The 15,818-nt window shown below is 33.3% G+C and overlaps 1 protein-coding gene across 1 annotated transcript; it reads right to left on the reverse strand.

Annotated features, from left to right (window-relative positions):
* Nucleotides 1-640: 640 nt before the first annotated feature.
* LOC126703023 (lysM domain-containing GPI-anchored protein 1-like) lies at nt 641-8,278 on the reverse strand. The gene is made up of 5 exons (XM_050401920.1): nt 7,530-8,278; nt 5,101-5,215; nt 4,826-4,987; nt 4,190-4,221; nt 641-1,105 (listed from the first exon to the last, which is right to left on the reverse strand). Exons 1-5 carry the CDS (start codon nt 8,194-8,196, stop codon nt 861-863), a joined length of 1,221 nt encoding a protein of 406 aa, XP_050257877.1. The 5' UTR covers nt 8,197-8,278; the 3' UTR covers nt 641-860.
* Nucleotides 8,279-15,818: the final 7,540 nt, after the last annotated feature.

Genomic DNA, 15,818 nt, shown 5'->3' on the forward strand with positions numbered 1-15,818 from the left:
TTTGAAAGCTAAGCGTGCGCGCACACACATATGTATGCCTTATAAAAAATCTATAAAAAATATATATTTTAATTGTTTGAATATAAACAACAGGTGTTTGGAGGAAAGATTTTAACTCTTGTCCCCACCCCATTTGGCTATGCAAGGTGGGTAAAACCTGCCCCATTAGGATGGATGAAGCAGGTACCCATGAGGGCAGGTTTAAATTGTCATTCTTAGGGGTGATGTTAAGAATATTATAAATTTTATTACATAATTTTTATAAACTAATGTGTCACCAATCATAAAAATAAAATAAAAATTTGACATTCATTTGTTATGTTTTGAAATCTTTCAATTACATTCATTATCATATCAATTTGTGGATGTTATAAAGTAAAATTTGTAGTATCTTTAATATTTTTCTTTATTATGAATGTTGTAGCACATGAGAAAATGACTATTCATCCTCGTGATCAAGATATTGCTCATTGCCTTGTTAGCTAAGCCTAATACCTCCCTAATTTTTAAAGGAAAGCATATATAACTTAATTAACAGTATTGCTTATGAACAGATATCAATCAATATGGTATCCAGTGTCACAGTTGCGCATGTGCAAACCCTTGTTTTTCTACATTTCCTCCTTTCTGTATTGTCTCATTGTTCAAAAATTTTAGATCTTATTTTTTAGTGGTAAGTTATACAAGCATTCAGTGAATTTTGAACCCTAGGACTTCATCCTCATTTTTTCCTTTACAAGAAGAGGAAGTTTCATTTAAGCTTAAGCAATTTTAGGTATCATGAAGTGAAATTTGCTTATACATTTGGGAATGACATTTGTTCCTTTAGATAGGAAGTACTTCAAGATGCCATTTAATTATCACAAGAAATAATAAAGGGCAAGGGCCAGTAGCAATAAATTGCAACATGAATCTTTGCCAAGCAAGCCACCATTATTAGATATGTTTGAATATTGTGTACTTGTAGGACCAAAGGAAGCAATACCAACAGTTCGAGTAGAACCTGGAAAGGGTGATGGAGATGGAGTTACTGTTATAAATGGGATTAATGGATTAGGTGATGACGGAGATCCCAAGGGTGAGGCTGCACTATAATTTTGCTTTCCTGTATGAAAAGTGTTATTACTACAACAGGTAATAGCAGTGGCTCTGATACCTAGAGTTGGGCGTATGTTTCCCGTGGACAATCTTCATCTTCCACCTGTTACTCCTGTTTCTGTTGCTGCTGCAGCTGCTGCAGTTTCTTCCTTACCATCTCTTGCACTTTGGCATTCTCGTCTTGGTCATGCATCATCTTCTCGGGTACAACAGTTAGCTTCTAGGGGTCTGTTGGGTTCTGTGTCCAAAGACAATTTTGATTGTACTTCATGTCAGTTAGGAAAACAACCAGCTTTGCCTTTTAATAACAGTGAATCCATTTCTAATAGTATTTTTGAGTTAATTCATTCTGATGTTTGGGGACCTTCTTCTGTTGCTAGTATTGGTGGATCTCGATATTTTGTTGTCTTTATTGATGATTATTCTCGTTATAGTTGGATATTTCCTATGAAATCTCGTTCTGAAATTTTACCAATATACAGCAACTTTGCCAAAATGGTTGAAACCCAATTCTCCAAACGTATCAAAACTTTTCGTTCTGATAATGCTCTTGAATATACTCAATATGCTTTTCAAGCTTTGTTACATTCCTATGGCACTGTGCATCATCTAACTTGTCCAGGTACCTCTCAGCAAAATGGTCGAGCCGAAAGAAAACTTCGTCACATTCTTGACACTGTTCGTGCTCTTCTTCTTTCTGCCAAAGTTCCTGCCCCATTTTGGGGTGAAGCTGCTCTTAATGCTGTTCATGCGATTAATCGCATTCCAAGTGCTGTCATTCATAATCAGACTCCGTATGAGCGTCTCTTTGGGTCACCTCCTGATTATCATCACCTTCGATCCTTTGGATCTGCTTGTTTCGTTCTTCTTCAGCCTCATGAGCACAACAAACTTGAGCCTCAATCTAAACTTTGTTGTTTCCTTGGTTATGGCGAAACTCAAAAGGGGTATAGGTGTTATGATCCTGTCTCTCATCGTCTTCGTGTTTCTCGTAATGTTGTCTTTTGGGAACACCGATTGTTTGTTGAGCTCTCTCACTTTCGTTCTTCCTTGACTAACTCCTCTGTTTTAGAAATCTTTCCAGACGAGTCTCTTGTTCCTTTTACAAATACTTTTGATCCTTCTTTGGACTTCTCTCCAGATATTTTTGATGCTTCTCCTAGACAGGTTGAAGATGAACAGGTTGATGACGAGCTACCCCACCTTGAGCCTGGGTCCCCTGCTCCTGCTTCGCCTGAAGATCCTCCACAAGACATTCCACATCGCCACTCAACCCGGGTAAGATCCATTACTACACATTTACTTGACTATCATTGTTACACTGCCCTTGCTACACTTCACGAGCCTCAAACCTATCGTGAGGCCTCCACTGACCCTTTATGGCAGATTGCAATGAAAGAGGAACTTGATGCATTAACCAAAAACCATACCTGGGATCTGGTCACTCTCCCTCCTGGACAGTCTGTGGTTGGTTGTAAGTGGATCTATAAGATCAAGACTCGCTCTGATGGGTCCATTGAGCGCTACAAGGCTCGTCTTGTTGCAAAAGGTTTTACACAGGAGTATGGGATTGATTATGAAGAGACTTTTGCTCCAGTTGCTCGTATCTCATCTGTTCGTGCCCTCTTAGCTGTTGCTGCTGCTAGTAAATGGGATCTTTTTCAGATGGATGTTAAAAATGCTTTCCTTAATGGGGATTTGAGTGAAGCAGTCTATATGCAACCTCCTCCTGGTCTCTCTGTTGACTCAAACAAGGTTTGTCATCTTCGACGTGCACTTTATGGTTTTAAACAAGCTCCACGAGCTTGGTTTGCCAAGTTCAGCTCCACTATCTTTCGCTTGGGTTACACTGCCAGTCCGTATGATTCTGCCTTATATCTTCGTCGTACTGATAAAGGCACCATTTTGCTTCTTCTATATGTGGATGATATGATCATAACTAGTGATGACCTCAGTGGCATTCAAGAACTCAAGGATTTTCTCAGTCAGCAATTTGAGATGAAAGATCTTGGACATCTCAGTTATTTCTTGGGTCTTGAAATTACTCATTCCACAGATGGTCTTTATATTACTCAAGCCAAGTATGCTTCTGACCTTTTATCTCGAGCTGGACTCACTGACAGCAAGACTGTTGACACTCCGGTTGAACTTAATGCGCATTTGACACCCTCGGGGGGGAAACCATTGTCTAATCCTTCTCTTTACAGACGATTGGTTGGCAGCCTAGGTTATCTCACAGTTACTCGTCCAGACATCTCCTATGCTGTTCATCAGGTGAGCCAGTATCTGTCTGCTCCACGATCTACTCACTATGCTGCTGTTCTGCGCATTCTTCGATATCTGAAGGGCACTCTCTTCCATGGCCTTTTCTACTCAGCTCAATCTCCTCTTGTACTTCGTGCATTTTCTGATGCTGATTGGGCAGGGGATCGCAGGTCCACTACAGGTTATTGCTTTCTCCTTGGTTCTTCTTTGATTTCTTGGCGAAGTAAGAAACAAACTTTTGTGGCCCGCTCTAGTACTGAAGCAGAATATCGTGCCCTTGCTGATACCACATCTGAGCTCCTTTGGCTATGATGGCTTCTTAAGGATTTGGGTGTGTCCACCTCCTCTGCTACTCCCCTTTATTGTGACAACCAGAGTGCCATTCATATTGCTCACAATGATGTCTTTCATGAACGGACTAAACACATCGAGATTGATTGTCATTTTATCCGTTATCATCTTGTCCATGGTGCTCTTAAGCTCTTCTCCGTCTCCTCCAAAGATCAACTTGCAGATATCTTCACCAAGTCACTTCCTAAGAGACGCACTCGTGATTTAGTTGACAACCTCAAGTTGGTCTCACATCCACCTTGAGTTTGAGGGGGGCTGTTAATGTATATTATATTATATTATGGGCTTTAGGCCCAATTACCTTTCTTGTATAGCACACTTGTACTTGTACTACACTTTACTTGTACCGCACACTTACGCCTCCTATAAAAGGCTCTGATGTATATTCTCTCATTAAGAAATACAATACAATCTTCCAGTATTTCTATCATTCGAAAATGCTAAAAGTTTGGTAACTATTGATGCTAGTTGTTACCTGGGCACTGGACATAAGAAGAGCTTGATAAACTGCAAAAAGAAATAAAACATGCATTACCATTTCAATGTTCAAAAAATTAAGAAAATTTGAAATAGAAAGAAAAGGATAAATTTATTTGGTGTAATGTTTCATATGTTTGATTCATTGAGTTTAACCTTAAGGAATGAAAGTTGCATTTGCAAAGATTTAGGGCCAATGCAAAACTTGGTTGGACTAAACCTTAAGGGTCCGTTTGGATTGAGGGGGGAAATAGGGAAAGTGGAGGAGAATAGAGGAAAGTTGGCTAAAAATAGGCTATTTTTGGGCAAAATCTACTCTATTTTATCATGCTCTACCTCCCTCCCCCTCAATCCAAATGGACCATAAGTTGGCCTGTGTTTATGTGAGTTATTAATTCTTTCATTTTCCTGTACATGCATTAGGATATATTAGATCTATCTTTTGTGTCTCACAGTAGCATTAATTCTCACAACTTTTTTATTGTACATTATTCAAACATAAAACCCATTAATTTCACGTTTTAAATGTGGACACATCAATAAAAATGTGAATGTTGTCTGTGAAATTATAGACATTGCGTATATGCAGTATACACTAATGAATGTGATAGAACAATTACTGTTGCCTTTTTACCTTCTGAAAATTTTGCCACCGCAATGGCCACGGTACATACACGTGCTGACATTGCAACCAGCTGCTGTTTGATTCACATACGCATCACCAACAAAGAGATTAGATCCTTTGCACTGTAAATGAGAGCATGGGACAGCGATACCAGATGGAAAACATTGCAAGCTGATGAGAAAGAATACAAAAACAGAAGTGAAGATACATGCAGAACATGAAAAATAATAAATAGGAAATTTTTTTTTTCTAATGTAATTAGTGTGTAAATGTATGTTGCTTACTTGAAATCGGATGCTCCACAATTGCATTTGATGCAGTTGTTGGCAGTTAAAGCATACGAACCATTTGGCACAATTAGACTCTCATTGTACCAGTTAAGATTTTTCGAAGAACATGCTGCATTGATGATAAGTCTATGGAAGATTATTTTAATGAAGTTGGTATATCTATCAATGTGTGCAAAAGTGCAATTTAAGGTATTCTTGGCCATGAAAGAGCATAGGTTCATCTTAAAAACGATTACTTTATTTGCATGCAACTGCAGAGGCCAAACTCTTCTACTCAGATAATTGATTGCATAAACAAATCAGCTAGCACCTAAGGAACCAAATCAACCAATAAAAACAAGAACTTTTGCATTTCCTGCCAGGATATGAACACAGCCTAAATGTAATTCTTAAGGCTCTGCAAACCTTCAAACAGGCTTAATTGGTTCATGTACCATCACTCTCTATTCTGGGTTACTGAAGGTTGAGCAGCAGCTAAGCTTTGGGCAAATTAGCCTCTGCAAAGGGTAGGGAAGGGAACCAAAAACAGGTAATTATAAGGAGGAATCCATTTGTTTATATTATATATTAATACAGTGACAAGCCAAACCCTTTCTTTTTTTTCTTTTTCATTTTTTTTTTTTTTTTTTTTTTTTTTTTGAGGAACAGCCAAACCAAATTATTATAGAATGTTTTGGACCACCCATATTTTCTAGTTGAGGGCATGCTACTAGCCAGTATGTAAAGGTTGTGTGATTTGCTGAAATTTAGTGAGTACAGCCTTCTTGCAACTAAATGTAACTGTAGGTGTATTTTATGCTTCAAGGAAACTTATGTATTCCTTGGCAATTTTTGCTTGTCCCACATTGGAAAGATATCTTACCTCTTTCTACCTTATAAGGGATGAACCAATGGAGTAAGAGTCATTTAGTGAGTACAGCCTTCTTGCAACTAAATGTAACTGTAGGTGCATTTTTTGCTTCAAGGAAACTCATGTACTCCTTGGCAATTTTTGCTTATCCCACATTGGAAAGATATCTTTCCTCTTTCTACCTTATAAGGGATGAACCAATGGAGTAAGAGTACCATTAGTTTGGTTCACTTCCTTTTTCTTTGTGAGTTTCGGGAATATCCCCATTCATAGGTCCGAGATCCACATCTATGAATTGAAAGGTCCGAATGATCAACTCTGCAATCAATTGTTAGAATCAATAGGTCTTCAAATCGTTCATTTGAAAAAATTGAAACCCTTCTTATTGGATGATCATGATACTTCCCAGAAATCGAAATTCTTGATCAACGGAGGAACAATATCACCATTTTTGTTCAATAAGATACCAAAGTGGTGGATGATTGACTCATTTCATACTAGAAATAATCGCAGGAAATCTTTTGAGAACACGGATTCCTATTTCTCAATGATATCCCACGATCAAGACAATTGGCCGAATCCCACGAGACCATTTCATAGAAGTTCATTGATATCTTCTTTTTATAAAGCAAATCGACTTCGATTCTTGAATAATCCACATCACTTCTGCTTCAATTGTAACAAAAGATTCCCTTTTTATGTGGAAAAGGCCCGTGTCAATAATTATGATTTTACGTATAGACAATTCCTCAATATCTTGTTCATTTGTAACAAAATATCTTTCCAATGTGGGACAAGCAAAAATTGCCAAAAAGTATATGAGTTTCCTTGAAGCAAAAAATGCACCTACAGTAACCATAAAAGTGTGTGCGCTCAAGTATGTACCTAACAATTTTGACTTTTGTCTTCCATATTTTTTGTTATTATTGTTATATGTATGTAGTATTATTTATCCTTTTGTTTGGAGGTGTCAATTGAAGATTTTAGCGTGTAGTTTCGCAACAATAATACCCTTTAACCCAGAAATATATGAATATGCAAAATGTCTACCACATTCACTTAACCAAAAAAAGAAAGTGTGCCACATTCCAAATTCTTGACCAGACAAAAAGAAAAAGTGATCATAATAGGAAAATCTTGTTACACACTCGATATTGCACACACTATATATGCTCCCTTTAAAATCATGTTTTAAGACACCATTTCAGTTAAAATTACAAAATTGTATAAAACCACGATTTCATAATTTTAATTGAAATCGTGTTTTGAAAACATAATTTCAATCTACGTGGTAGTGTGTATATGGTGAATGTGTATGAAATAAGAAGTGTAATTTTTTTTTTTGAAAATGAAATAAGAAGTGTAATTAGATAATCATTACTCTCACAATTTTACACATGTATAGAGGATAATTTATTGGCTTCCGTACTGACCAGACCAATTTTTCTTGATCAGTAAGTACAATTTCTTATTTTTTGGTAAGTAGCTAGATCAGTAAGCACATGTCATAGCAAGCACCTAACATCAACATAAAATACTCAAATCTGAGTGTCATAAACTAAGTTCTACTAACCTGAAATTGGAATGGCTAATATGTCTCCCTGATCAATTACCGGTTGTCCAAGCCCATTGATAGCCTTCAAGTCCATAACAGTTGTGCCGAATTCAAGTCCTATGCTGCTCAAGTTCTCTCCACTTTGCACCACATATGACATGTACACTGTGGTGACCCCATTGTTACTATTGTTGAAGCATGTACATGGCAATGGTATCACTAGGCTCTGCCTGTTTAACAATGGGTTACTGGCATTAATACCATTCACAATTGTAATTTGCTCAGCACTAACAATCCCACCATATCCATGTGATACAGACTCTGCAGTGTCAGCTTCCTGGACTCTATAAGTGGTTGACATAGACCGTCGGATACCATCCACGCATGGACATGAAATGGGTACTTTCACATGAGAGTTAGCTCGAAGAATCTGATTCCCTAGTGATGGTATTTCAGGGTTGATGGAGTTAGCAGCTAGGATATCAGAAATATTTACTTGGAAACGAGATGCAATCTCAGAGATCTTAGAGTCCCATGGCAAAATATAAGAGAGAAGAGAGGTGCATGAGTCTGAAGAGCTACATGGTTCGATTACAGATTTTGCATGTATTAGAGAAGGAGTAAGAATGAAGAATGAAAGAATTGGAAGGACTAGAGGAGGAAGAAGTTGAACTAGATTTCTCATTTAACTTTTTTGTAAGTTGCTAGAATTGTGTTGGAATAAGATAGTGCAGTGTTAAAGATGTTATCCTTATCATTCATTCAATAATTTTGGAATGATGTTGTTAGGTGTATGTATCATAACTACGAGGCACAAGGTGACATCCTGGATAGTTGAAGAGACTTTGAAAGGAGGATATAAATCATATGATGATATGGTACTTATCTAACTCACTCACAGTCACAGCTAAGCCGAGACCAACCAGTCATATTGGTACAATGAATGTTATTGTTCCCAAAAACAACTGCGCAATAGATCATGCCATTTCTTTCTCCAGGTAAAAGGGGAAAAGTACAAGATCCTTAAAATGATGGGTACCAAATTAGAATTTTTGTTACATCATAGCAATAATAGTAAAAATGAAAGAACAAAATTTATTTTAAGTTATATGACAATGTAGCGACTTAATTAAGATGTGTTTGTTAGATTCTATTCTTGATGTGAATTTCATGTAAACAAACAGAAGCACATGTTCATATTTTTAATTTAATTAATCTTAAAAATTTATATCTACTGTATTTTTATAACATGTACGTAATATATTTGAAACTAATTACTCAAAAAAAAAAAAAAATTTAAGGAAAATAATTACTCAAATATAACAGCACCATATAAGAAGTATCATATTTCACTATTTCAAGATACATTAACCCATAATGCTTCCATTCATGGGACATCGTATATAAAGGGGGACTTTAAATGCGTACAAAATCGATGGACTTGAACAATGACTGTGTGATTAATTATTAGGTATTCATGTAACATTAATGTTAATATGATATTCCACCCACCAATAAATACAAGCTATTCAATAAAAGAATTAACTTTTTCATGTTATTTTAGAGTCTATATAATACCATTATATTAAAATGACTTAGATTAGGTCCTTTCGAGGACACCCAAATGATATGCTCAATTAGGGTTGTCAATGTTCGACTCAACCCGCGAACACGACACGAATCCGACACAAGTTTTTGCGGGTTATAGTTGGGCCTTAATAGATTTTGGTCAAAAACAGGTTGACCTGAAATTGACACGATAAGAAACATGTCATAAGCGGGTCAACCCATGTAACCCAGAATAGACACATTTGACACGCCAATTTATTTGTGTCAACCCGAAATGACCTACTTAACACAACCCGTTTAACTCGTATTACAAATAAATATTCATTTTATTTTAGATTTTTCAAATACCAATCCAACATATATTTTTTAAAAAGAAAAGTGAGTAATTACAAAAACTTATAAAGGATATAATTAGAAATTGAAACATTACAAATCCTAGATCTCTATACCCTACAAACCCTAAATCTCTAAACTTTCTTAAAAATATCTTTTTTTATTTTATTTTATTTATTTCAGCTATCCTACTCACTCTACTATATATATCTTATAAACTCACGCCCAATTCTCAAACTTAAAGTCTCAAACCGGTTATTGTTCTCTCTCTTTCTCTAATGTGTTTAGTGAGTTTTAGAATTAAAGAAAACTGTTTTCTTGATATTTCAAAATTCTGTAGTAATTTTTTTTTGCATAATATTTTTATTCTATAAACTTTGAACCCATATGCCGTTATAAATATATGAGATATATTAATTTTTAATTAAGGCCATGGTTGTAGCTTTTGTCTTATGCCGTGTGTATTTTTCTTTTACAATTGGACATCGTCTGCATATCTTGCAAGTGGGTTTATTAAGATAGTTTATAAACTAGATCTGATGGATATTGCTTTTAAAACTATTAAGGCATGATCATATTTTGTAACTACTAATACTTATATATATATATATATATATATATTTGACATAGAACTTGCACAAATGAAATTGGATGAGCTTGTGGAAGATGTTATGAATTTGGACATCAACAAAGAATTTATGGATGATAGTCAGGATTAGTCTACTATTTGCTCCAATTCTTTCAATATTGATATTTAGCACTTGGCGAGTTCCAATGATATTATATTTTTGTTAAACTATGTTATTTTGAATTTGGGTTGAAGTGTATGCACTTCTTTTAGAGTGTAAAGAACTTATTTCTATATGAATGTTATATTTTTGTTGAACTATATTATTTTGAATGTGGGTTGAAGACTTGAAGTGTATGCACTGCTTTTGGGATGTAAAAAAAAAATTATTTCTAGATGAATGCTATATTTAATATTATGTAGGTTCAAATGGGTTGTGTTACATTCGTGTCAACCCAACACGACTCGTTTATTAAGTGTGGCAAATGGGTTGGGTGAAGTCAACCTGCCTTATTAACAGGTCGGATTAGGGTTGAGCCATTTAGTTATTTTTTATTTTCATAATTATTATGTGCATATGGAAAGTTTATTTATTTGGAAATATATTAATTTTAAAAATTAATACACCTACTAAGGAATAACTATTACAACCTTTTTAGAGATGAACAGTTATTCCTCATTTTAAAGAATAGCTATTTATAAGGAATGACTATTCCTTATAATAGAAACATAATCAAACTACTGAATAACTAAACTATATAAATAACTATTACATTACAATATTTATTACAGTCTACGAAACATACCCTAAGGTACACTTTGGTACACTAAATGATAATTATGTTAAGAATGGTAATCAAAGAATAAAATGTGATTATTTATAAGGAATGGCTATTCCTTATAATAGAAACATAATCAAACTACTGAATAACTAAACTATATAAATAACTATTACATTACAGTATTTATTACAGTGTACGAAACATACCCTAAGGTACACTTTGGTACACTAGATGATAATTATGTTAAGAATGGTAATCAAAGAATAAAATGTGATATAATGGAATAGTTGTTCCTAGGGATGTTCGTAGTGTAGTAAGGTGCAGTTTTAAGCCATTTTTAACACTGCACCGTTCTTTATTTTTGTAGTCACATGTGCGGTGCAGTGTGGTGCAGTGCGGTTTAGAATTTAGCCAAAACCATAACTGCACGACACCTTATTTTTGCGGTCACATGTACAGTATGGTGTATAAGATGCGGTTTGAACGGCTTGAAGTTGGTATATTTTTCAAATTTTGGGCTTTTTCTATCCAATTCAAAACTAATTTTCCCTTTATTTTGGGCCAAGTTTTAAACTATTGAGCTAATTTTTCCTTATTTTGGGTTGGCTTTCCTAGTCAACACTTATTAGAGTTATCAAACTTTTTTTCTTTTTTTTGAAAACTAGGGTTATTGAACTATTAATAATATATTTAATATTAAAAATAAATAAATATATTAATATATAGAGAGGGTGCGGAGTGGTGCGATTTGTGCGGTTTTCTTATTATAAAGCCGCAAACGCATTGTACCATGCGGTGTGATGCATTGTTACTTGTGGTGCGGTTGTGCCATTTTGCGGGCAGTTTTGGTGTGGTTTTTGCAATTTGTGCGGTTTGGTGAACACCCCTAGTTGTTCCTAATAATATGTTTGGTTGGAAAATAGGACTAAAATCATACATCTATATTTTTAAAACATAAGAATTTCATAATTATTATGCACATATTGATAGCTTGTATTTTTTTTTTTTTTTTTTTTTAATTTTAAAGTTATTAGATGTATTAAGGAACATAGTTGTCAAAACGTGAATCGTACCGTGAATCGAATTTTGATTTTTCCGTATCGTGTATTGTAAGATACATAAACACTTAATAAAGTTTATAAAAAATTTATAAATATATATATATAAAGGGTATATTCATTATAAGTTTTGAATATATTCAACTAATGACTAATTTATTCATCACTTATATAGTAATATTTAACAAGCTAACTAAATAAATCAAACTAGCATGTATTTATAATGTACACATTCAAATTGCTTAAATTCAAATGTGATAATATATTACAAATGACCCAAAAACAATAATTTACTTTCATCATCATATTGTCTAACCAACCCCATCTAAGTCAATGCTATTATCACGTTTATCATTTGCAAATTTATTTCTTCATTAAAATTTTATTCATTGTCATTAACATTTACTTTATCTTCTTGTTTTTTTTATTTCAATAATTAAAAAAAAAATCTTCTTGGCGTTCTAGTTTCTTGGACTTAAAAAAATAATGAAAATAAAAAATAAAAAATAATTATATTGTCAATTAATATCTTATTTATAGTATAGAAAATAAATTTGTAAATATTAAAGTGAAGTGTAACTATGTATTGTGTAGTCCAAATTTTGTAGGAGAAAGAGAGGGAAAAAACCTTATGAATATGTTATTTTATTAGGCTAAATTAAGTAACATAATAATTTTGTGCTAAAAAAAAAGTCTAACAACTTGTTAGATTCAAATAAAAGTACAAATTTTAACATAAATTATCATTTTAAGGCATTTGTCTATGTATCGTACGATATGTACAATTTTACGATACGATATGATTTATACGATATGCATAATGTATCGTACGATTCATGAGTACTTACGATATGCCGATATGATACGGAACTTTTTACACATGATACCATACATATCGAACGAGACTGACAACTATGTCAAGGAATGACTATTACATATATATTTACATTTCTTTTAGAGAGGAATGACTATTCCTCAATTAAAGAAATTAGTGTGTAACCCCATGCATGTGCACGGGTACAATTAAAAACAATCTCAATTACGTAGTTCAAATTATTCATTTTTTTAGAAGAGATTCAAATTATACATGATATTAGTTTACACATTTTTTAACCATACATTTCTAAAATATGTAATGATTTCTCTTTATATATATATACATACATATATAAATATATATATATATATATATAATTTAGAATTTAATTGAATTTAGATTCTTCGATTTTTGTACCTAATAATTCATTTGCCACAAAAATTAAAAAGTTAGATGGATATATGGCTCAAAATTGGACTCTAATTGAAATTCAATTTAAAATCTAATTGAATTTGGATTTTTCGATTTTTACACTCAATAATTTACTTTGCACAAAAATTAAAAATTAGATGGGACACAAAATTGAGAATCCAATTGAAATCTAATTGGATTTTCTTTGAACTTTGACTTTTAATATATATATATATATATATATATATAGATAACTATTCTATGTAAAAAAAATCCAACCAAACGATTGAATAGTTATTCCATTTGTTTGTTGGTGTGGATTACTAGCAGGCAAGTAGGGATATAAGTGATCAAATTGTTCATAAATAAATCATTCTTGGCTTAATAAAAAAACTCGTTCACATTCGTTTTTTATTTTTTATTTTTAAAGCCAAACTTAGTTTTTAGTTTTATGCTTGTTTAATAAACGAGGCAAGTTAAAGTAAAAACAAAAAAAAAAAAAGTTCACGAGTAGGCTTGTGATTAATAGGGCTCAGTTTTTTTTTTTTTTTTTTTTTTAATTTTTTTTTAAAGCTTAAGCGTATGCTCATTTATGGACTTGGGTGATAATCTTTGTATGAACTTTAATTGGGAATTTGAGATCACTCATTCAAACCAATGGGCATAATAATATGCTTAAAATTGGGTTGATAATATACTTATATTGGATCTCGAGTTCAAGAGATTGATATTGAGCTTGAGCTTAGTCAAGCCAAGCTTAGGCTTTTGGATTTTTTACAAGCTCAAACTCGAACATTGTATGTAAGCTTGGTTCAATTTTGAGCTAAGTTTAAATGGAGATTTTGCCATTTAATATGATTTTAGCAATTATTTTGTTAGTTGGCATGTTTTTGAAACATTTTAGTAAACTAGCATCTTGAGCTTTAAAGACTCGTGTTCTGTAAAGAAACTCAAGTTCCACGCTGACGTGGGTAAATAATCCATGTAGAACTTGAGTCTCTATTATCAGACTTAAGTTCCATAGAGTGTACAAAAAGAAGCAGATTGAGGAGAAGAGGAAGATTTGAAGAAGAAGAAGAACCCACAACCTCAGCACGCATAAACCTATATCCAACGGCAGTAACTCTAAGACTCAAGTTCCATGTGAATTTTTTCTTCCACATCAAATTGCCAACACTTGGAACTCGAGGCTTAGAGACTCGAATTCCTTCACTGAACTTGAGTTTCAAAGCCTCAAGATCAAGGTCATCAGGATTAAGATCCTACACGGGATCAGTGAGAGGGTTCAGAGTTCAGATCGTAGGATCGGCACGAGAATCGTAAGATCATACTTTTTGATTTAAAAAATTTATATACTAAAAATACCTATTATTATAGTTTAAAATATGCATTAAAAAATCATTACAAGAAATTAGTTTTTTACACAAATTAGCAAAATCACTAATAAAAGGCAAAGTACCAAATTACAAATACATAAACAAAGTTCAAAGTTCAAAGTTCAAAAGGTACAAATCACAAATACAAAGTTCTAAGTTAAACATCTCAGAGCATACATAGTGTCTCATATAAACAACTCAAAACAAATAACAATGTAAATATCAAATGTTTCACATAAAATTAAAAAAAAAAAAAAAAAAGTTTCAAACAACACAACAAACACACTCAATCATTAAGACCAAATTTTTGGTTATCTTGGATGGGTTGCTCAAAGTATGGTTGATCATTATAAACAACATTCTCATCATTGTTAGTAGAATTACGAAAAAAAAGAAAAGAAAAAAGAATCACCTTCGTCGTCGATGGTCTCTCTCACAATGGCGTCACCATCGGATTTTTCAGCTTCTCACACTCTTCTTCTACTCTCTAGTGGTCTAGTCTCTTCTCTTCTCTTCTATCTTTTGTGATTTTGTTTATTAGATTAAGATGACGATTGACGTGAGCCTTAGGGTTTTATTTATTTATTTATTTTTACATATATATATATATATATATTTTTAATCAATTTGAGCTATGGTCATTGGGTTGATCTATTGATTACATTTGTTTTTCTTAGTTTGGGGTCTTTGGGCTCCATTTAGAGGCTTGAAATAAGCAACCAAAAAAAAAAAAAAACAAAAAAAAAAAAAATTCCATTATAGTACATGATCTTTAGTATCGCTATGAAATCAAGATCCTATAAGATCCTAAAATCTAGATCAGGAGGATTTCACTTAAGTAGAGATCCTAGTAAGATCTAGGACAATTTAGGGATGTAAAATCTTAGGATCTTAAGATTCTAAGATCCAGATCGGTATACTGATAACCATGCTTGAGATGCTGATTTACAAAATAATTTTGCAAACATGACAACTGACTAAATTGTTCCAAAACTTATGTTAAATGCCAAAAAAATCTAGCTTCAATACTTTATTTTTGTAATTGAGCCAGGTTTAAACATTCAATACTTGAAAGATACTTAACTTGTTTACAACCCTAAGCAGATTTGGTGGCAAAATTTGCCAAATAACATGTTTTTAGAAATATTTTAGGAGAATAGCACTCAAATGAAGTTATTTAGTTATATAGCACATTTTTGGAACTCCAATTTATCAAAATCGAGTTTAGGCTGGAACTTGAGTTTGACACACTCAAATTCCAATCAGTATGGGTTTATACTACTTGAAACTTAAGTTTCCTTATTGCTTGGAACTCGAGTTTGTCAAATTCGAGTTTGAGGCTTCGTTTAGGAAGAGGGAATGGAAAGGAATGAAAAGAATAATTTTAAAATAT

This window comes from Quercus robur, chromosome 10 (genome assembly GCF_932294415.1).
Source record: "Quercus robur chromosome 10, dhQueRobu3.1, whole genome shotgun sequence".
Classification (NCBI taxonomy): Eukaryota; Viridiplantae; Streptophyta; class Magnoliopsida; order Fagales; family Fagaceae; genus Quercus; species Quercus robur.